The sequence below is a fragment of the Lampris incognitus genome, chromosome 10 (genome assembly GCF_029633865.1).
Source record: "Lampris incognitus isolate fLamInc1 chromosome 10, fLamInc1.hap2, whole genome shotgun sequence".
NCBI lineage: Eukaryota > Metazoa > Chordata > Actinopteri > Lampriformes > Lampridae > Lampris > Lampris incognitus.
In genome coordinates this window covers 18,243,665-18,267,372 of record NC_079220.1, presented here as the reverse complement: position 1 = coordinate 18,267,372, position 23,708 = coordinate 18,243,665, and the positions used below count along the sequence as shown (strand labels likewise).

The 23,708-nt window shown below is 47.2% G+C and overlaps 1 protein-coding gene across 1 annotated transcript; it reads left to right on the top strand.

The window, feature by feature from the left end:
* The first annotated feature begins 4,070 nt into the window (after positions 1–4,070).
* On the top strand, positions 4,071–22,573 carry si:ch211-195b15.7 (synembryn-A). The gene is made up of 14 exons (XM_056288357.1): positions 4,071–4,160; positions 4,347–4,394; positions 7,176–7,193; positions 8,734–8,829; positions 9,120–9,402; positions 9,541–9,775; positions 10,777–10,912; positions 11,118–11,306; positions 17,217–17,311; positions 18,196–18,346; positions 18,588–18,683; positions 19,583–19,727; positions 22,061–22,334; positions 22,429–22,573. Exons 1-14 carry the CDS (start codon positions 4,071–4,073, stop codon positions 22,571–22,573), a joined length of 2,001 nt encoding a protein of 666 aa, XP_056144332.1.
* Positions 22,574–23,708: the final 1,135 nt, after the last annotated feature.

Here is a 23,708-nt window from a genome sequence, read left to right as displayed (position 1 = left end):
CATACTCCAACTGGTCTGCTAATGCAAAAGTTGTCTTATTTGCTCTCTATAAGTCATCATCTTGATTTTGATTACCTGTGTTAAAGGTATTTCTAATTTCCTTGAGAATAGTATAACTAGTAAATATCAGCAGGGGTCGCTGCTTAATACATTTCTATTTGAATTTATTTGTTATGCTTGCTGTGATTTCTTGTTATTTATTCGCGGTGGAATTCAAGAAGAATTATTCACAGCACATTTCACAATTCAATTCCTCTGGAGGTTTGGATCCATTTTGGATCAAGTAATAAGCTTTTAATGTGCACCTTCATATCTTGGTGAATGTATCTGTTTATCAAAGGGGATGTACTGAAAATTGCCAGGGCAACTGACTTGTGCAGATAGTGAATTCAAACATTAAATTAGATGAGTTGAATATCTCATATACAGTGCATCCGGAAAATATTCACACCCCTTCACTTTCCTCACATTTTGTTATGTTACAGCCTTATTCCAAAATTGATTAAATTCCTTTTTTTCCTCATCAATCTACACACAATACCCCATAATGACAAAGTGAAAAAGGTTTTGTAGAAATTTTTGCAAATTTATTAAAAATAAAAAACTGAAATATTGCATGTATACGTAAGTATTCACACCCTTTGCTATGACACTCAAAATTGAGCTCAGGTTCATCCTGTTTCCACTGATCATCCTTGAGATGTTTCTACATCTTGACTGGAGTCCACGTGTAGTAAATTCAATTGATCGGACATGATTTGGAAAGGCACACACCTGTCTATATAAAGTCCCACTGTTGACAGTGCATGTCAGAGCAGAAACCAAGTCATGAAGTCAAAGGAATTGTCTGTGGACCTCCGAGACAGGATTGTATCGAGGCACAGATCTGGGGAAGGGTACAAAAAAATTTCTACAGCTTTGAAGGTCCCGAAGAGCACAGTGGTCACCATCGTTCGTAAATGGAAGAAGTTTGGATCCACCAGGATTCTTCCTAGAGCTGGCCGCCCAGCCAAACTGAGCAATCAGGGGAGAAGGGCCTTGGTCAGGGAGGTGACCAAGAACCCGATGGTCACTCTGACAGAGCTCCAGCATTCCTCTGGGGAGATGGGAGAACCTTCCAAAAGGACAACCATCTCTGCAGCACTCCACCAATCAGGCCTTTATAGTAGAGTGGCCAGACGGAAGCCTCTGCTCAGTAAAAGGCACATGACAGCCCGCTCGGAGTCTGCCAGAAAGCACCTAAAGGACTCTCAGACCATGAGAAACAAGATTCTCTGGTCTGAAGAAACCAAGATTGAACTCTTTTGCCTGCATGCCAAACGTCACATCTGGAGGAAACCAGGCACCTCTCATCACCTTGCTAATACCATCCCTACAGTGAAGCATGGTGGTGGCAGCATCATGCTGTGGGGATGTTTTTCAGCGGCAGGAACTGGGAGACTAGTCAGGATCGAGGGAAAGATGAATGGAGCAATGTACAGAGAGATCCTTGATGAAAACCTGCTGCAGAGTGCTCAGGACTTCAGACTGGGGCGAAGGTTTACCTTTCAACGCGACAACAACCCTAAGCACACAGCCAAGACAACAAAGGAGTGACTTCGGGACAAGTCTGTGAATGTCCTTGAGTGGCCCAGCCAGAGCCCAGACTTGAACCCCATTGAACATCTCTGGAAAGACCTGAAAATAGCTGTGCAGCGATGCTCCCTATCTAACCTTACATAGCTCGAGAGGATCTGCAGAGAAGAATGGCAGAAATACCCCAAATATAGGTGTGCCAAGCTTGTAGCTTCGTATCCAAGAAGACTTGAGGCTGTAATCGCTGCCAAGGGTGCCTCAACCAAGTACTGAGTAAAGGGTGTGAATACTTATGTACACGCTTTGTCATTATGGGGTATAGTATGTAGATTGATGAGGAAAAAAGGAATTTAATCCATTTTGGAATAAGGCTGTAACATAACAAAATGTGGGGAAAGTGAAGGGGTGTGAATACTTTCCGGATGTACTGTATATATGGAGGGTGTGCTCCAATTATCGGGGCATCACATTGCTCAGCCTCACAGGGAAAGTCTACTCTAGGTTGCTCAAAAGGAGGCTCCGACCAATTGTCAAACCTCAGATCCAGGAGGAACAATGCGGATTCCGTCCTGGCCGTGGAACAACGGATCAACTCTTTACCCTTGTGGAAGTGCTGAGGGGGGCATGGGAGTTTGACCAGCCAGTCTACATGTGTTTTGTGGACTTGGAGAAGGCTTAAAACCATGTATCCTGGGGCACTCTGTGGGGGGTACTGCAGAAGTATGGGGTACCGGGGCAGTTGCTACAAGCCATCTGGTCCTTGTATAACCAAAATGAGAGCTGTGTCCACATTCTCAGCACAAAGTCAAACAAGCTTTTGGTGGGTGTCGGACTCTGCCAAGGTTGTCCCTTGTCTCCAATTCTGTTTGTGATATTCATGGACAGGATCTCAAGGCACAACCAAGGTGAGGAGTGTGTCCGTTTTGGGAACCTCAGAATTGCATCGCTGCTCTTTGCAGATGATGTGGTTTTGTTGGCTTCATCAGAACGCAACCTCCAGCATGCACTGGGGTGGTTTTCAGCTGAATGTGAAATGGCCGGGATGAGAGTCAGTACCTCCAAGTCTGAGACCATGGTTCTCTACCGGAAAATGGGGCATTGCCCCCTCCGGGTTGGGGATGAGTTGTTGCCTCAAGTGAAGGAGTTCAAGTATATCGGGGTCTAGTTCATGAGTGAGGGTAGGATGGAGCAGGAGATTGACAGGCAGATTGGTGCAGCATCAGCAGTAATGCGAATGTTGTACTGGACCATTGTAGTGAAGAGGGAGCTGAGCTGGAAGGCAAAGCTCTCAATTTACCGGTCAATCTTCGTTCCAATCCTCACCTATGGTCATGAGCTTTGGGTAATGACCGAAAGGGTGCGATCGTGGATACAAGCAGCTGAAATGAGTTTCCTCCATAGGGTGTCTGGGCTCAGCCTTAGAGATAGGGTGAGGAGTTCGGACATCTGGAGGGAGCTCGGAGTAGAGCCGCTGCTCCTTCACATCGAAAGGAGCCAGTTGAGGTGGTTCAGGCATCTGATTAGGATGCCACCTGGGCACCTTCCTTTGGGGGTTAACCGGGCACGGTCAGCTGGGGGGAGACCCCGGGGTAGACTCGTGCTATAAAAAAATGCAACTTGATTGATTGATTCACTGAAGGGACTACGTGTCCAATCTGGCCTGAGAACACCTTGGGATCCCCCAGGAGGAGCTGGCTGGCATTGCTGGGGAGAGGGACATCTGGAGTGCCCTGCCTAGCTTGCTGCCACCACGACCCGACCCCAAAGAAGTGGCTGAAGGTGATTGAATGAGTGAATGAATAAATGAATGAATGAATGAATGAATGAGTTGTATATCTGCCCCAATATCCTGGGCAATGTTAGCACACCCCAGCTAAGAGACCTCAATCCCATATTGAGGTCTCTTATAATGGGGATATGAGCTCATCCAGGTAATTTTAAGCAGTATGTAGTATTTACATGTGCCAAATCAAAAGCAGAACATTTGAGCATCCCAAATAATGTCAGGCTGTTGAAGAGTATGTTACCACCTTGAAAAATTATTTGGATCCCTGACATTACATAACTTTAGTGGTCGCTGAGCTATTTTAAGCCAGATTAAATGACTCAGATATTATTGATAAGCTTGTCACGGTTTGGACCAGGCAAACTCATGCTGCTGCAAGGCACACTGATACACTCCGGCTGAATAGGACTAATGATGGGCATTACAGAGTCTGTGATAGGAGAGGTTTCAATCTAGATGGTCAACGTAAATCCAAGGCTTACCGACTGACAGATGAGGGAGAGAGTAGTAGAACAATTGAGGTGAATAACGTTGCAGAACTAATCCATTATCAGGGAGAAGAGAGAGAAACTTGCACCTGGGGAGGGACAGGAGGACAGTGCCAAACTTAAAAACACCCACAGGTTTGTACATCATGACAAATTTGCTGATGTCTTTAGATAATGTTGTATTGGTACTGTTGTGCAACCGGTTTACATGTGTTGCAGGCATGGCACTGAATGTGGAGAGGATCATTGAGTGCATCAAGCAAGGGGACCAGGACAGCGTCCAGGTGCAACTGGACAGCTACAATACCAAAGTAACCGCATGTTGCTATTACTGCTTTATCAATCTGTAACCACCACTCCAACATAATGTCTGTTCTTATGGCAGCCTTGCTCTGCCTTGGTTACCATGACAACTCCGTTTTACGTAGAAAAACAGTGCTATGTTTCTTCATCTCCCTGACCTTTTCCTCCACTGACCCTAGTTTTTGTCTCCGCAGTATGCCGACTGCTTCTTCTTTAATGTCGAGGAGAGGGAGAGAAGAAAGGTCAGCAGAGAAAAAAAAAATTTGTTTCTTCCAGTTTGACTTTCTTGCTTTCTTTGTCTTCGTTTGTCTGTTTGTTCATTGTCTTTTCTCCATGTTCCCTCTTCCCTTCATGGTTTTTCCTTAAATTTCTGGTTTATGCTGCCTTTTTCCTTTCCTCTCACTTCTTCCTCTTTTTTCCTTCCACTTCTCTCGCTGTCTGTCTGTCTGTCTGTCTCTCTCTCTCTCTCTCTCTCTCTCTCTCTCTCTCTCTCTCTCTCTCTTGCTCTGTCTCTCCTGTAGCTCTGTTGACCTTGATCCTCTTGTTCTCTGTTGACTAAGACAACAGTGGCTCAGAATAAGCTGCTGATAAGTGTAAAGCCCCATCATCCACCTGCCAATCTTCTCCATTCCCCCTCTCTGCGCCCACCAGGCCCCATTTCTTCCTTTCGCTCTTATTTCCCCCACTACTACTACTACTTCTTCTTCTTCTTCATCATCTTCTTCTTCATCTTCTTCTTTTTGTTGTTGTTCTTCTTCTTCCAGATTGGCTGCTGTTTGATTATTTTTACATAATTTTTCAATGGTTAATCGCTAAAGTCTTTTAGTATTAGATAGTATTTTAATACCTATTTTAGGAAAATACATATTTTGATCAAATTGATGGGTTTTGCCATTTCAGTTTTGCAAGCAACGGTCATGATATCATTTGAAACAACTATCTGTGAACTGCGTAGTGGATAGTGCAATTCCTCACCGAAGAAAACTTAGGGGCTTTTATCCAAAAAAACGACCAATAAATAAATGAAAAACATGTCCTCACCAGGCATGCAATAATCAAAATGGACCAGGCTCTGTTTAGAGCTCACACTTAATCACTTGTTAAGATTTATCCCCATCTTTGCAAAAAGCCACAATTACACTTATAGGTCAAGGCACCCTGTTGGTCTCTAGAGAGCACTTACTCTCTCTTAGTCATACTCGCTTCGAGCGACCGCCAATTATGATGATGATGATGATGACTCACTCGCTATGATAAAATGTAATTCCAAGACGACTGCAAACTAAGAGGATGAGGCTGCATCCCTATGAATTAAAATGCCTTCTGTTATTATTTTTCTCGTGCACCCCAATAATTTATTCTTTTGACCAATCCAAAGTACCAGCAAGTGGATTGCATCAGTTATCTGCACTTCTTGCAGTTCAGTAGGAGGATGGGTTGCCATGGCTGCACTTATTTCCTGTAATGCCATGGTCGCTAAGTTACATCTGCGTTTTTCCCATTTTCTAATTTCCCTTATGAAGGGCAGACGTGCTCACTTGTTCGTCATGACTTTCGACAACAAGGACAGTGGTTTTGTTCATTTAGATCAGAATTCATCTTAGGTGCTCTCTGTTTCTGAACATACAGCTCTGGGTGTGAGAGTCCTCCGGTGGACAGTCACAGTTCATTAAGTGCTTTCTCTGTCACTACTGGAGGCAGGCAGCAGGAGCAGAGCAGACCCTCACATCTTCATACACGTGATATTCGAGAGATACTAAAACACCCTCTCCCAATGAGTTGTTTTCCTATAGAGAAAACCCCATTCAGGCAGTAAAAATGTAGCAAATTGCCAGGGAGACTGCAAAATTGATCATCTTGGTAAAACAAAATGATATGGGCACTGCCTGGTCCAGTGGAATGTGTATTCATCTATCGGAGGGAAATGTCCTTTATAAGGGATACTGTTCATGGGCATTCAATTATTTATTTATTTGGGTTAATCACATCTATAAGCATTAAAGATTTGAAAAATTTGCACATGTATAATCAAATTATGCATAATCAGAGAGACAGTCTTTGGCGGCATGGTGGCGCAATGGTTAGCGCGGTCGTCTCACAACAAGAAGGTCCCGGGTTCAAGACCCGGGGTAGTCAACCTTAGGGGTCGTCCCGGATCATCCTCTGTGTGGAGTTTGCATGTTCTCCCAGTGTCTGTGTGGGTTTCCTCCGGGTGCTCCGGTTTTCTCCCACAGTCCAAAGACATGCAGGTGACTTGGTCGTACTAAATTGACCCTAGGTGTGTGTGTGTGTGTGTGTGTGTGTGTGTGTGTGTGTGTGTGTGTGTGTGTGTGTGTGTGTGTGTGTGTGTGTGTGGGGCCCTGTGATGTCTCCCTGCCTGGCGCCCAATGACTGCTGGGATAGGCTCCAGCATCCCCATGACCCTGAGTGGGATAAGTGGTTTGGATAATGGAATGGAACAAACAGACACAGTCTCACCCAACTGTTTCTGTACAACTAGATACAAATAGCTTCCTTCATAGATAAGACAGTTTACAAAAAGTCTGGAATATTTTCTGTATTACTAATAACTATTCTGTGTTGATAGAAAGCATTGTTTCTCAGATGTCTGAGGCTATATAGAGCGAGCGGTACGGGTATAATTCTCAGTTTGACCACCCACCCTGAACACGTTCATTTTCTTCAGATGGTGTATGGAGCTTTGCATCAAAGCATCCTGGAAATCGCGCGTATCAAACTTTCAGTGGGCTATTTTACCATACATTACTTCAGTTTTGTAATGGCACCTTATTTCTCAACAGTAATGTTTTATCAAGATGGCTTTTATTCTATTGTTTTCCTGCTCTCTTTCTCTCTCGCTCTCGCTCTCTCTCTCCCCCCGCATCTGTCTGATTCTTACTTTGCTCTTTTCTCTTCTTATTCGGCCATGCTGTGACATTGACAGAGTCATTAAAGTTACCTTTTGTGTTCCTTCCTCTGCACCCGGGACATTTCATTGCTGTCTGTGGACAAAATGATTGCAGCAGCGAGAACTGGAGGAGGTAAAGTATAGCGAAGAGTCTACATTCCCAATTCCATAAAAGTTGGGACGGTATGGAAAATGCTAATAAAAACAAAAAGGATTGATTTGTATATTCTATTCACCCTTTACTATATTGAAAACATTATTTGATGTTTTATCTCCCCCATTCATCCATTATGCAGACCCCCCCCCCATCCCCTTTTCTCCTCAATTGTACTTGGCCAATAACCCCACTCTTCTGAGCCGTCCCGGTCGCTGCACCACCTCCTCTGCTGATCTGGGGAGGGCTGCAGACTACCACATGCCTCCTCTGATACAAGTGGAGTCACCAGCCGCTTCTTTTCACCTGACTGAGAAGTTTTGCCACGGGGACGTAGCGCGTTGGACGATCACGCTATTCCCCCCAGTTCCCCCTCCCCCTCGAACAGGCGCCCCGAGCAACCGGAGGAGGTGCGAGTGCAGCGACCAGGACACATACCCACATCCGGCTTCCCACCCGCAGACACGGCCAGTTCTGTCTGTAGGGACACCCGATCGAGCAGGAGGTAACACGGGATTCAAACCGGTGATCCCCGTGTTGATCGCTGACATATCTGTTGGCAAATTGGCGAGCCTCGACCCATCCTTGCACTTGAAGGACTCAGTCTTTTTTGGAGACTCCTTATATACTATAACACGATTGCATTGCCTGTTTCACATCACCTCGTTATTTCAACTTGTCACCATGAAGTGAGGTAAACCATGAAAGGCCTTTCCCTTATACTGTTTTTGATTGAATACAAGTCCAAGTAAGTCACTCCGTTTTGTTTTTATCAGCACTTTCCATACTGTCCCAGCTTTTTTGAAATTGGGGTTTACAATACACTAAGCTTAAATTTGTGTTTTTCTACAGAAGTAGGACTGTTGTTCCAAGATTGGATGTGTACATTATGACCAAGGATCTTATTGCTTCATTGTGTTTGAATTCACAAATCTCACAACCAGTACAATAAGCCAACTCACACAGCCATCCATATTGCACAAATCTAAGCTCAAACATTGTTAACTCCTAATACGTTTTTTCAGACTCATTCAGCCCCGTTGAGGCATTTACCAAATAGCAATAGTATGTACTGCAGTATGTTCACTGAATTGTATTTAGCTGGATTTCCATCTATGCTAGTCTTTCGATAAAGATTGTGTTACCAAATTAATCAAGCAGTATTGTGGTGTCTCAAATATCTCAGTCAGAGAAACATATGAGCTGCTGCTACATCACCTGTGTTTCCATATCAGGTGATAAATCAATATATTCCTCACCTCATCTAGGTGAGGTGTTGTGAAGGGCCAACCTTAGCTATGTCCAGCACAAACTTGTTATAGGTGGAGACACCAAACGTATGTCTGGTTGGCAGCCTGTTGGAATAGTGATATGGTTGAAAGATGGGAGCCACACTGTGTGTTGAAACGTCATCGGGCCATGAAATACAAAGCATTTTTACATTATGACACTATTACGGCTCACAAAATATGCAGTGACAAGTTTCCAATGACTAATTTTCCCCTGATCTTGATCTCAGTTCAGGAAGAACAAAGTCAGGGAGTTTGTTCCTGACTCTGATTCGGATTTTGACTCGTGCTCAGAGGACGATGACCCCGATCTCCTTCTCCGCCGGGTAGGTCAGTGTGTGTCGATGAGGGCTTCTCTGTGTCGTGGTCACCGAAGCAAAGTGAACAGGGTTGTAATCTTCTTGACTCTACTCTGGTACACACATCACAAACTGAAAGCTATCCTTTTATTCCTCTACACCTTGCATCCTTTCACACATACCCCCCCCCCACATTCCCTGTTTATTACCAGAATCAGAATCACATTTATTAGCCATGTGGGGTTGTACAAACATGGAATTTGACTCCGGTTTCTTTCACCTCCTCTTCTTTCCTGGTGGCTGTTTCTTCCCCACAGAGGTTGGCCACGGCACTGTTGTGCTTCATCCAGAGCCATCTTCAGCCGGGGGTGTTGCGGGTGTGCCTTCGCACCCTGCGTATCCTCTCCCGTGACCGGCAGGCGCTGGGGCCCTTGATCACTGACAGCTCCATTCTCACCTTGGCACACCTCGGGGGCATCAGCTCCCTGCCACTGCACCAGCACCGTGGGGTAGAGGAGGAGAAGAAGGAGAGGGAGAAAGAGGGCAACGGTTGTGTGGGCGAGTGTCACCACCAGACCCACGGGAGCGCAGTGAATAGCTGTAAGGTGGCCGTGGAGGCAGGCGGAGGCGGAGGCGGCCTCTCCGTGGCCAGCTCTCTTCAGACAGCTGGTCAGCCCTGCCCCCCACCACCAAACCCCGAGAGCTGGGGAGAGGGGCTGCCCTGCACCATCAATGTAGCTTTGGGGACCCAACACGGTAACGCGGGCACCTTGGGGGTCCAACACTGCTACGATTCAAGGAGTTCAGGAGGAAACAGTGTGTTGGCCCGTGGTAAAAGGGATGTGAGGGAAGAAAGGAGTGAAGAGGAGGAGAAAGAGGAGGACGGGGACTTGTGTAGGAAGGAAGCCATGAAAGCTTTGTGTAATGTCATCTACAACAGCCAGAGGGCGCAGGAGAGGGCCGGCAAACTAAGGTGAAACTTTTTTTTCAATGGCTACATCAACACTCGCTTTGTTTTTTCAGTTAATGACAGCATAGGCACCCCCTTATGAAAAGGATTTGGGGTTCTGATCTTAAAGGACAGACATACAAGTATGAATAACTTGTATTTCTGATGCTTTCACAATACAGAGTAGTTTTGGATGTTATTCATATAAGGTGCACACAAGTTACAATACTGATGTATATCAGAGTTTTAGGTAAATCTGTAAGGTCTGAGTATTCGTGTGGCATTGGTTAAAGTCACATATCTGGTAAAGTCACGAAGTTAAAATCATCTATTATGTTTTGTTTTTTGTTTTTTGTTTTTAATTTGAATCTTGGTAATACAACCTCTCCTTCCAGTTCTTAAATCAAGTCAGTTTTATTTGTATAGCCCAATATCACAAATTACAAATTTGCCTCAGTGGGCTTAACAGCAACACAACACGCTGCCCTTAGACCCTCTCATCGGATAAGGAGCAACTCCCTAAAAAAACCCTTTAACAGGGAGAAAAAATAGGAAGAAACCTCAGGGAGAGCAACAGAGGAGGGATCTCTCTCCCAAGATGGACAACATGCGATGGATGTTGTGTTTACACAATTTACACAATACAACATTGAAAGAGGGTAACAGAATGATAATGGAGTTACAAAATGTATGAAGAATATGATGCGCAGGATGCCAAGCAGTGTCCAGATGCCACCGGACCAGCCCGGGGCCTGAGCCACACGACCAGCATCCTCATGTAAAAAAAAGAAAAGAAGAAAGAAACAGATTAACATGGCGGCCAAAATGTTTGGGGTGCTGCACCCACAGAGCTGCTGCCTATGCATGAGTGTAATGAATGTCATCTTCACGTCCGTACAGCAAACAGAGTGATATTTAAATGCCTGTCACCAGTGGACATGACTTGTTAACACGCTGACCAACCCTTAGTTGTTATACCGTCTGTTGTCTCACCTCGTGCCACCCCTCCCCTGTTTTCCCAGCAGCCTCCTCTCTGGCCTGATAAGGAGGCTGAAGCTGGGGAATGAGAGCAGGGTGCAGTGCAGCGGGCAGTTTTATGAACTGCGGCTGCTGTTTCTACTGACAGCCCTGAGGCCTGAGCTCAGACGACAGCTACAGCAGGTAAAAAAAAAAAAAGATGCAAATAAAAGCCTGAGACCCAGGTCTTCAGTGCCATCATGCAGATGAGTTTATAATTTCCCTTTGGATTTCCCCATTTGGGTCAGTCAAAGTGTTGTTATTGTCCACTGTGGTGGGATCAGAGAGAGTAAATCTGGGCTGATATCCCTTCATAATGCCTCTCTCTCTCTCCCTCTCTCTCTCTCAGGAGCATGGTGTGTCTATGCTGACCACGGCCCTCGAGCAGTGTCTGGCCATGCAGTGGGCAGACAGGTATGAGGCGCTTAGCGACCAGTGGGCACCTCGTGTTTGCAGGGAGGCATCTCAGAGAGCCATCGAAATCCTCAAGACGCTCTTCAACATCACCTACAGCTTCCACAGGCAGGAGCCAGACGAGGTAAGCAGCCAGAGAGCAGCTCAGGTTTCTATCAGGCGAGGACTGACAGGAGACAGGCTGTCAGTCGTAGTTATTGGTAAGTCTTAACTCGTGATGTGCAAGCAAAGTGTAGCTTTTCTTTCAATCTGATGATGTGTCACTAGAATTTTTGCGGAAATGGCAGCGTGGAAACAAACTATGAATTTTCTATTCATATAACTAATAAATGACCGAAGTGGTCGACCAGAGTTCTTTTCCATCAAGCTATGAATTGTATTTAACATAGAGATGTAATTTGTCCTCTAAAGGAGGATGGTCCTCGTTGCTCCTTTACATCACCCCATCTATGTGACATCAGTTGGTCATAGCATATGAATGATGATGTCATACCACAAACACAGAGCCTCCTGTTTAGGGGCTGGGTTAGATAGGTCATGCCTTTTCCTATATACGTCAATATATGACGTGCAAGGCATTCTTCTGCATCTCTGAAGAGATGTGGCAGTTTTTCCATAGACTTCCACATAAAACCTCCACCCTGATTAATGAATATGAATGACGCACAGGTTGGGCTGCGGTAGGTTACCTTGTGTATCATATAATCAACACTTTGTCAACTGTGTCAATGTATGTCACCGTGGGATGAGGATGGGCTTGTAAAGACCGAGGATTTCCCTCCTACCTAAAACGACCATGGGCAGTCAAAATGACCACCAGTTTTTAAACTGTGTATTCTGTCAAGATAAATACCCAATGAGATGTTAATGCATTGCATATGTTAGTATGTCGGTTAGGAAACGACTGACACCAAAATTAACATTTTAACAGCTATAATAGTATTTTTAAACAATTTAAACTTCAGAGAGACATGGTCGAACTTGAATAGCAAAATTGAAAAAGTGAAAATATTACCTGAAAAACTAAATGGAAAACACATGTTGCTAATCTAACAAATGTAACAAGGCCTACAAAACGCGAAATGTAAAACCTACTAGAACGACCATGGGCAGTCAGTTTGACCGCCACAGTTTTTAAACTCTATATTCTATCAAGATAAATACGCAGTTGAGGTAGTAATGCATTACATATGTTAGTATTGTGGAGTTAGAAAACAACAAGACAGGAGACGTGAGAGTAGACGTAGTCGAGGTAGTTTACTAGCTCCAACTTAGCATGTCATACATTCGACAACGACACTGAACCGGAAGCGGAAGTGCATTATCTGACCCCTCCCCTCTTCCCTTAAAGGTACACCGTCCTCTTAGGTGAATGTCTCTCGTTATATATATGTGGGTCACCACACAGGCCCCCCCAGAATTCACCTACACAAAACAATGCAAAACAGCAAAAGCGCAAGTCATGAACATAAAAATAGACTCTACAACAGAACAGTCAATGACATAGTGCAAAGTCACGGGGAAAACAGGTGACGAGTCGGGGGGCGGACCCTGCGGCCATAACGGCTGCGCTTCACAGGAGGAGAAACAGATGGGGCCGAAACCCGGGCCATAGGCGCATAGGCCGCCTCTCACCTCAGCGCTCCGGGACGCACTGAGGTGAGAGGCGGCCGACCAGGGAGCCGTAGCATCCGGAAGAAACTCCCCCGGAACCCGCAGGGGCTGGCCATACACCAGCTCAGCGGAGGAGGTCTGGAGGTCTTCCTTCGGGGCCGAACGCAGGCCGAGCATGACCCACGGGAGCCGGTCCATCCAGTCGCAGCCAGTGAGGCTTGCCCGCAGAGCGGCTTTCATGTCCTGATGGAACCGCTCACAAAGTCCGTTGCTCTGCGGGTTGTACGCCGTAGTGCGGTGGACCTTCATCCCCAGGTGCTCAGCGACCGCCGTCCAGAGCTCCGAGGTAAACTGGGAGCCCCGGTCGCTCGTGATGTCACCAGGCGTGCCGAAACGGGCCACCCAGCAGCCGATGAACGCCCGTGCTACCTCTGCTGCCGTCGTGGAGGACAAGGGAATAGCCTCTGGCCACCTGGTGGCCCTGTCCACAATAGTGAGGAGGAACGTATAACCACGGGAGGGGGGCAGGGGACCCACCAGGTCAACATTGACGTGGTCAAACCGCCTCTCTGGAACCACAAACGGCGCCAAAGGGGCCTTGGTATGGCGGTGCACCTTGGCGCTTTGGCACGCCACACACGAGCCGGCCCAGGCTCTAACATCCTTACGGAGCCCAGGCCAAACGAACTTGACGCTCACCAGCTCGGTCGAGGCCTTCACTCCCGGGTGGGAAAGGCCGTGGACGGTGTCGAAAACTCGGCGCCGCCAGGAAGTAGGCACCAGGGGGCGCGGTTGACCGGTGGAGATGTCACAGAGGAGGGTGGTGTTGGCCGCGTCGAACGTCACGTCCTCCAGCCGTAGCGTCGTAGGGGTCGACCGGTAGTCTTGAACGGTCGCGTCCTTGGCGTGGTCCGCTGCCATAGCGGCGTAGTCGAGTCCCAAGTGAACTGCGTTAACAACCGCCCATGAAAGGCAGTCGGCGACGAAGTTATCCTTGCCCGACACGTGTTGTATGTCCGTGGTAAACTCGGAAACCGCCGCGAGATGGCGCTGCTGACGCCCAGACCACGGTTCTGAGGTTTTGGCCATACAGAACGTCAGCGGTTTGTGGTTCACGAAAGCAGTGAACTGTCGGCCCTCCAATAGGAACCTAAAGTGTCTGGTTGCGAGGAAGAGACCCAGTAGTTCCCTATCAAAGGTGCTGTATTTGCGCTCGCTCTCACGGAGTTGTTTACTGAAGAACGCCAACGGCTGCCAGCCCCCCCCCCCCCACCCACTGCTCACACACGGCCCCCACGGCGTAGTCGGAGGCATCCGTTGTAAGGGCTATGGGGGCGGCAGGCGACGGGTGAGCTAGCAGCGCAGCGTTGGCCAGCGCGGTCTTGGCGGCCACAAAAGCCTCGTCCATCCCCGAAGACCACTCCAGCTCGTCATTAGACTTCTTACCCCGCAGGGCCTCATACAGGGGACGCATGATGTGGGTGGCACGGGGCAGGAAACGGTTATAAAAGTTCACCATGCCCAGGAATTCCTGCAGCGACTGTACAGTGCGGGGGCGGGGGAACATGGTGACAGCCTCAACCCTGGCAGGGAGGGGAACGGCCCCCTGTGGAGTGATGTGGTGCCCGAGGAAGGTGATGGACGACTCCCCGAACTGACACTTAGCTGGGTTGATGATGAGGCCGTGTTCGCTGAGCCTGTCGAACAGCTGTCTGAGGTGCGTCATGTGTTCCTCCGCCGACGCGCTGGCCACGAGGATGTCGTCTAAGTACACAAACAAAAATGGCATGTCGCGGAGCACAGAATCCATAAGGCGCTGAAACGTCTGCGCCGCCCCTTTAAGGCCGAAAGGCATACGTAAGAACTCAAAGAGCCCAAAGGGTGTGATGACAGCCGTTTTTGGGACATCCAGTGGGTGGACCGGCACTTGGTGATACCCCCGCACTAAGTCGATTTTGGAATAGATGGCAGCGCCCGCCAGGTGGGTAGAGAAATCTTGTATGTGCGGTATGGGGTACCGGTCGGGGGTCGTGGCATTGTTTAGGCGACTGTAGTCCCCGCACGGGCGCCAACCCCTGTCGGCCTTAGTAACCATGTGAAGAGGGGAAGCCCACGGGCTGTCAGAACGGCGGACAATGCCGAGGCGCTCCATAGTCGAAAACTCCTCCCTGGCTATTGCGAGCTTGGCCGAGTCGAGGCGTCGGGCCCGGGCCTAAACTGATGGGCCCACTGTGTTGATATGATGTTCCACGCCGTGCTTGGCCACCGCCGAGGAGAAGGTGGGTGTGGTGAGCTCGGGGAAATTTGCGAGCAGGCGTTGGTATGGATCCCGGTGGAGAGTGTGTTAGCGAGGCACAGCGCTCCAGCCCCCCCAAGCGTGCAGGGGTATGACGCAAAAGAGACGGCATCAATCACGCGACAGTTTTTAACCTCCACCAGCAGGTTGAAAGCACAGAGGAAATCCGCACCTAGGAGCGGGGTGGATACAGCAGCCATCACAAAGTACCAGCCGAAACGTCGGCCGCCAAAACACACGTCCACATGTCTGATACCGTACGTCCGAATGGACGTGCCGTTGGCGGCGTCCATCTGGGGGGCGTGACTGTCGGTCATCGTGTCCACAGCTTGTGCTGGTAGTATGCTGCGTTGAGCGCCAGAGTCAACCAGCAGCCGTCGGCCCGACAAGGAGTCTCTGATGAACAACAGCTTGCAGTCACGGCCGGCGCCCATAGCCGTTAACGAGCGCCGGCCTTGGCGTTTCCCTGAACCCTGTAACTGCAGGGTTTGCGACACTGTTTTGCTTTTGCCCCAAACCTGGCATGGTAATAACAGAGCCCGTCGTCAGGTTAGCGGCGGGCTGTCACCGCAGCCGCGGTGTCCATATAGTCGTACACAGGTGGTGGTGGGGCGGTCTTGTGGGGTAGCAGGGCATGCACAAACTGTTGCCGGTTGGCCAGGAAAACCCTGTCTGCTTCAGCAGCCAGAGAACGGTAGTCCTTGGAGGCGGCGAGAGGAGAACTGGCCAGTGCTGTGCGTACAGGTGCGGGGAGCTGCCTCAGAAAAATGTGTGTGAAAAGAAAGGCCAGATCAGCCGATCCCAGCACAGACAGCATTTTTCCCATTAACCCAGACGGTTTGCCGTCGCCGAGGCCATTCGGGGACAGTAAACGGTCTGCCTTCTCCAGCTCCGACAGTTCAAATAGTTTCAGGAGGAATGTCTTTATAGCATCGTACTTGCCAGCAGCTGGCGGAGCTTCCAACAGTGTCATTGCTCGCGCCGTTGTCGATGCGTCTAACGCCGCCACTACGTGGAAGTACTGCGTTGCATCCTGCGTTATCCCTCTCAGCTGGAACTGGGCTTCCACATGTTGAAACCACGGCCGTGGATTATGCTGCCAAAAGTCGGGTAGCTTCACAGTAGCGGCGTAAATGCTAGCGTTAGCAATAGCCATGTTGTTAGCACCGGCGTCGGCAGCGGGTACCGCGGCAGCATTATTCTCGGCGTCTTCGTTGTCAGACATACTCGTATTAGTAGTCCGATCACGTCGGGGTCACCAATGTGGAGTTAGAAAACAACAAGACAGGAGACGTGAGAGTAGACGTAGTCGAGGTAGTTTACTAGCTCCAACTTAGCATGTCATACATTCGACAACGACGCTGAACTGTGAAGCGGAAGTGCATTATCTGACCCCTCGCCTCTTCCCTTAAAGGTACACCGTCCTCTTAGGTGAATGTCTCTCGTTATATATATGTGGGTCACCACAGTATGTCTGTTAAGAAACTGACACTAAAATTAACACTTTAACAACTTTTAATACTATTTTTCACACAATTTAAAATCGCCGCTGTCCAACGCCTGTAAATACTGCAACGCGTCGGTGGTACTCATGGTGCGTCTGTAACGGCGTCTGTAACCAGACATGTGGGCAAAAATCAAATTTAAACCATTTCTCTGCACTGGAGAACGCTAGTGTGTTTCTAGGACAGCGCAATGAAATTCGCGAAGGAAATGATGCGACCAAAACACGTCAGAAATAGTGACATAACTGGCACGGTCACGAGCAAATTACGAGACGGTCATGTTGACCGCTCATGGTCGTTTTAGGTAGATCTTATCATAACTTTTTGTGTGCAATTGATCTAAAACTCGTTTTAAATGCAAATATATGCAATTTTAGGAGAATTCAGGGAGCTGCAGGGCTGTATCCCCCCCCCACAAAATTGTTAAACCTTGAACATTCAAAACGGTCATAATGACCGTCTTTTAACAATAGCCATTTAACCACCAATTAACTGGAAAAGTGCGAGTGGGTATCATCTAAACTGTGTAAATGAATGTAAAACATGTCCAACGCATCAGCAGCCCGTCAGTCGAGGAGAACTGAGAAAGTGTGTAATTTTCACGGTCCCACCCCTACAGGAGGATGCTGCACTTTATCGCCACCTAGCGGCCATACTTCGCCACTGCCTACTGCTGACCTGCGATGAGGAAAACCTCCTGGAGGAAATCCAAGGGTCAGAGAACTGCACCTTTACTGTTTATACACTGATAGCATTTCATCTGCAGCACTGATCCAGTGGAGGGCTGGGGTACCTGTTAAATCTAAAATGGGGCGAGAAACTGACAAAGCAATATTGCTACATTTCTGGGCAGCAGTTCATTTCTACAGAGTTGAATAAAGATACAGACAGGTGACAAACTAAAGGAAAAAACTTGAATGCTTGACCCCTACAGTGAGGGCGTCCGGGGTCTCTGTTATGCTGTGGGGGCATTTTCCTGGCAATGTTTGGGTCCACTTGTCCCCTCGGAGGGAAGGGTCACTGCAAATCAATACAAAGTTATTCTGAGGGATCACCTTTACACTATGACGAGACATTTCTATCCTGATGGGAGTGGTCTCTTCCAGGATGACAATGCCCCAATCCACAGGGTACGAGGGCTCACTGAATGGTTTGCTGAGTATGAGAATTATGTAAATCATAGGCTACATATGGCCCTCACAGTCACCAGATCTCAACCCAGTTGAACACCTATGGGAGAATTTGGACTGATGTGTTAGACAGCGCTCTCCACCACCATCATCAAAACACCAAATGAGGGAATATCTCCTGGAAGAATGGCGTCCATCCCTCCAGTAGAGTTCAGAGACTTGTAGAATCTATGACAAGGAGCACCGAAGCTGTTCTGGAGGCTCCTGGTGGACCAACATCTTACTAAGACAATTTATGTTGGCTTTTCCTTTAACGTGTGATCCATCTGTCGGTAAAGTAAAAGGGAGAAAGGGAAAGTCTTTGGCTTTAATCATAAAGATTTCACCTGGCAGATGTGATCAACAGCTGAGTTGTATTAGTTCCTTAACCATTTGAATCACCCATCCACTTGTCATCTGCTTCTGTAGTCACACAGTGAACGTCCTTTCGGCGCTGCCCCTGAAATGTCTGGATGTCCTGCTGTCTGTTCGTATGGACGAGGGCTCGCGCGAATGGGAAGGTGTCAACATGGACTGTGTCCATACGCTGCTGCTCTTCATGGAGAAACGGTTGGACAGGGTGAGCGTGTGTGTATGTGTGTGTGTGTATTTTGCATGTGTGTGCGTGTGATTGTTTGTTACATTATTGAAATCAGTTTTAGGCTGGCATCCACATAGTGAGATCTAGATGACTTAACACGCTACGTGAGGTGATAAACAAGCTGTAACCTAAGTGTGATGACAGCGTAGCATGAACACCCGTGGTACATGCTGAAGTTCGTGGCTTGTTACTGAAGCTGACCTGTTATATGTTCTCACAGGGTCAAAAGCTGAAAGAGAAACTGACCCCGGTTCTGAATCTGCTGACTGAAAGTTGCAAAGCACACAGAGAGACACGTCACTATCTCCGTCAGCAGGTACATTTCTGCAACAGACGGTGTAAAAATGTGTCTATTCCTCGAAAACTTTGAGTCATATTCTTGACTTAGCCCTGTTGCATCAGGCGTGGTGATTTTGAAGTGAATCACCGCTCGTTGGAAACACGCAACCGGCAGCAGCACCTCTTAAGATCATTGATGTTTGACTTTTACAGTGGAACAAGTGTCCACAGGCCCATAAAACCTACCACAAACTCAGTGTTTGATACTATAGACCACTCCCTGGATAAATTTGGAGTGCTGGCAGCCATACCACTATGTTCCCTGGCTCTGCCAAATGACAGAAGCTAAGCGGGTATGGGCTTAGCTAGTACTTGGATGGGAGACCTCACAGGAAAATGAGTTGCTGCCAGAAGTGGTGTTGGTGGACCAGTAAGGGGCAGTCTTCCCTCGGGTCTTAATAAAAATTAAAAAAATTCATGCCCCAGTGCAGTGACAGGGACATTGAACTTTACGATATGCCGTCCTTCGGATGCGCTGTTAAATTGAGGTCCTGACTCACTGTGGTCATTAAAGACCTCATGGCACTTTTTGAAAAGAGTAGGGGGTTCCCCAATGTCCTGGCATAATTCTCAACCTAGCTCTGTCCTTCTGGCCACCTGATCATCCCCCCATTTAATTCACTGTATGATTCCTCCTTCTCATACCTCAAGCTGATGTGTGGTGAGCGTTCTGGCACAAAATGGCTGCTGTGCACGGCAGCCAAGTGAGTTACCCCTTTCACCATGAAGTGCTCTGGGTGTCTAGAAAAGTGCTATATTAATGTAATGATGATGATGATTATTATTGTTATTTATTATTAAGTATAGGGACTCTCCTGAATGTATGTGATTGCAACATGGGGGTCCCTGCTTCTGATCCCTGTCCCCAATCTCTAGATCTTGCCCCCGCTGAGGGATGTGACTCTCAGGCCCGAGCAGGGGGCCACACTGAGGGGGCGTCTGGTCTGTTTGATGACCCACGTGGACACTGACATCAAGCACTGTGCTGCAGAGCTGCTCTTTGTGCTGTGCAAAGAGAACGGTACGCCATCACAAATGTACACAGTATCTATAACCCTGTATACCGTGCTTTACGGCTGTATGCTGCGGCGGGTCACATCAGGCCATTTTACAGCCATGGAAGAGACCAGGTGCAGATTTTTACGCAAACATTAACAAATGATTCTGTCTTGGTACCGTGACTCCCGTTAGGTGTCGCCACAACGGATGATCCGCTGTGGCGACCCCTAACAGGAGAAGCTGAAAGTAGTAGTAGTAGTCTGTCTTGGTACCAACGTTCTTCCTGTAATATATGTAAGATTACAGTCATCCACAACATCTAGCTTGTTGAGCGTAATTATGTAGGTTAACATAGAGAAAATGTGATGTCCGGGTGGCGTAGCGGTCCATTCCGTTGCCTACCAACATGGGGATCGCCGGTTCGAATCCCCGTGTCACCTCTGGCTTGGTCTGGCGTCCCTACAGACACAATTTGCCGTGTCTGCGGGTGGGAAGCCAGATGTGGCTATCCTGGTCGCTGCACTAGCACCTCCTCTGGTCAATCGGGGCACCTGTCGGGGGGGTGGGAACTGAGGGAATAGCGTGATCCTCCTACACGTCCCCCTGGCGAAACTGCTCACTGTCAGGAGAAAAGAAGCAGCTGGTGACTCCACGTGTATGGGAGGAGACATGTGGTAGTCTGCAGCCCTCCCCGGATCGGCAGAGGGGGTGGAGCAGCGACCGGGACAGCTCGAAAGAGTTGGGTAATTGGACTCTTACAATTGGGGGGAAAAAGAGAGGGAAATCAAAATTTAAAAAAAAAGACATACAGAAAATGATATAACCTAACTTCAGTCTGCTGTAATCCTCTCTCAAATGAGGTATGCACTTCTGAATGTGCTCAGTTCCCATCTGACAGCTGCAACTTAGGGTAGCACATGTGCAGCTTCCACCTCATATAAACGTTGTATTGACATTTACAGTTTAAAACGGGCGCTTCTCAACTCCCACAGGCGGGCTAGCTCCAGTGCAACTGAAATATTATTACAATTTTTTTTTTCATTTTACCAATTTAAAGCTTGAAGGTCATTGCAGAAATAAGTTAAAACATTACATTTCCTTCTGGCTTCAGGTCCTGTAATTACTTTATACTAATACAAAACCTAATTAAAAAAAACAGTCTTTTACAGATATAGCCCTGAAATGCCTCTTTCTTTTAATTTTTGAAAGCGTGACCTTGTTTGGAATCACATTGCACAGTGTGAGTTTTTGTGGGCTAGATCCACAGTAAGAAGTTGAAGTGCAGGGGGACTTTCATGAAGAAATAAAAACTTTATTAAACTTGGCACTGACACGTTAAAATACATTGGGCGTCATCATGAAGTTACACACATCCAAAGCCCCATCCCTGCAGAAGACGAGATTCCAAAACGTCTCCATAGTAACACGTTTCGCAGTAAAGACAGAGCGCATTTTAAGAAATTCCTGTTTTTTTTATGATAATCATACAGCATTTTTCACATTTTAGACAAACCTTTCCATTGTTGTATTAAGAGGCCTGAAATAATTTCCCCAAATCAATGCATTCAATATTTTGATACATCCCTAAATTATCATAATGAGACTATATGTAGGGGTTGAGTTATTTTCCCCCATTAATTATAACTTATATAAAATAATTCAATTTTTTCTTAGTGACTTATTCATGGATTAAGTTTATTTTTCCTGATTTACTGTTATTTCAACACATTTCAGGGAAGTCCCTGATCAGGACACACAAACCTTTTGCTCCTCTCCATTATTTACAGAACCAGAGATAGATAGATAGATAGATAGATAGATAGATAGATAGATAGATAGATAGATAGATAGATAGATAGATAGATAGATAGATAGATAGATAGATAGATAGATAGATAGATAGATAGTTTCACATTGCATGTACACACTTCTTACACATAGCTTAGATGAGATGTAATTTAATTATCCCCACTGGGGGAATTAGTATTAGGACTGTGTAAAATGTTCTACATTACACAGCACTTTCTAGTCTGTGCAGCATGTGAGCTTGCCTAGCTCTTCAGCTACCTCTCCCATCAATATATGCATCCAGGCCCATGTTACTCTGACAGGCTGCCTTTTATTGTTGTGATGGGGACTGATATTTTCAGCTGTATTTTATCACGTGTGACAGCACTGTCATCTGCTTTAAGCCAGCCAAAGCTGTAACCAAAATGAAAGCAAGCGACAGCAGGGTCTGGGATACTCCCCCCCCCTGCTGACTATTAAAGTAATTGTATCCAGCTCCCACTGTCCCACTTGAAACATTGCTCTGAAGAGAATTGACAATTCACGCAGCTTGTCCCCCTCTTACAGTGAGCCGCTTTGTCAAGTACACTGGTTACGGCAACGCTGCCGGCTTGCTGGCAGCTCGCGGGCTGCTAAGCGGTGGCCATGGTGTGGCCACCCACACTCAGTACTCCAGCGACTCAGACTCGGACACGGAGGAGTACCGGGAAGCCAAGGGGCAGATCAACCCGGTGACAGGCCGGGTAGAGGAGGAGCAGCCTGACCCCATGGAGGGCATGTCGGAAGAGGAGAAGGAGCAGGAAGCACGTCGCCTCATCAGCATGTTCAACAGACTGTCCCGGTGTGTGTTTGTGTGTGTGCTAAGGACTCTGAAGAATGAATCACAGACTAATTAGTGGTAGTACTCAATTCTCTCTCTCTCTCTCTCCCTCCAGGGATAAGATCATTCAGCCAATGGGTGTGACAGCAGAGGGGAGACTGGCTCCACTGTGTGGCCAAATGAGGGGCAGCACCCTGGAAGAGGAGGACGAGGAGGAGGAGGAAGAGGAAGGGGAGAGTGAGGACGACATGGATCAGTAAAGGGGGGGTATAGTGAATATGAGGGAGGGAGTATAGCAGAGGAAGAAAGGAGGAGGGCAGAAATGTTGGGAAGGAGAACAGTGCCAGAAGTGTCAAACGGTGAGGGTGAAAACATGAAAAATGAGTAACAGCCGAATAACATTAGGTGAGGCGGTTAGAGACCAAAACGGTGATGGGAGACACAGACAAAGCAATGGGGGGACTGAAAGCACATTTTATTTTCAGTACCATTACCTAGCATGAATAATCTTTTTTCTTTCCCCTGCTAGCTACCGTGTCTCTCTCTTAATAGTCATAAAATTGTTCAGTTGCACAGACTCACACTCAATCCAACAAGGCAGACTCTGCAACAAAGCAGAACCATAATGCAGCAAGCAAGCAGCGAGGAAGCAAGAGCATAGGATGTACTATTTTCTCCTCACCATGGCAACCGCAGCATCGCTCCCCGACTCTTTTATTTCCCAGGAACCCGCCTGCTTCTGAAAATGAATAAACACTACCACTCACATTCAAGGGTGTGTTGCGATTTACTTCAAGGAGGGAGACGGATTATGTGTATGTGTGTGTGTGTGTGTGTATGTGTGTGGGAGGGGGCGCATGCGGAAGGCCTTCTTTGGTTCCTTTTATGTTTGTTCTCAGGAAAATTCCATCATCTTTTCATGGCACGCTCCTCGATGTGTTTTCTAACTCTTCCCTCTGTGTGTGTGTGTCTGTGTGTGTGTGTGTGTGTGTGTGTGTAGTTCTGCTATCTCTCTTGACAATCTATTTGAATCCCTCATGTAATGAACGCTTCCAGACCCTGAGGAAAACATGGTGTGGCCTATTATTCCCCATGCTGATCTGTTGTAGTCAGGGTTATGGGGTTTGGCTAAATACAAGTGAAATTTAGTCATTAGAGTAGAACCTAAAATACACAGAGACATAAAATTTCGAGAGAAATGGAAGAAAAAAAAAGATAAATAGCAAAATAAAAAAATAAATAGCATTTTGGATTTTAGTACTGTGGTTTTCCGAAATATGGAGAATAATTTCTGTTTATTTTTTCAAATGCGGAGCAAAATTGTGATTGAATTAAATACGTCATTATACCCCAACAGTCATGACGGGAAACATCTGCCCTGCCAGCGGTTTGGTT

Excerpts from the sequence above, each read along its gene's own strand:
- si:ch211-195b15.7 (XM_056288357.1), top strand. The coding sequence starts at position 4,071 with ATGGCACTGAATGTGGAGAGGATCATTGAGTGCATCAAGCAAGGGGAC. Across the intron at positions 9,403-9,540 it reads CGGGAGCGCAGTGAATAGCT|CTTTGGGGACCCAACACGGT; the intron begins GTAAGGTGGCCG and ends CCATCAATGTAG. Across the intron at positions 10,913-11,117 it reads TCAGACGACAGCTACAGCAG|GAGCATGGTGTGTCTATGCT; the intron begins GTAAAAAAAAAA and ends TCTCTCTCTCAG.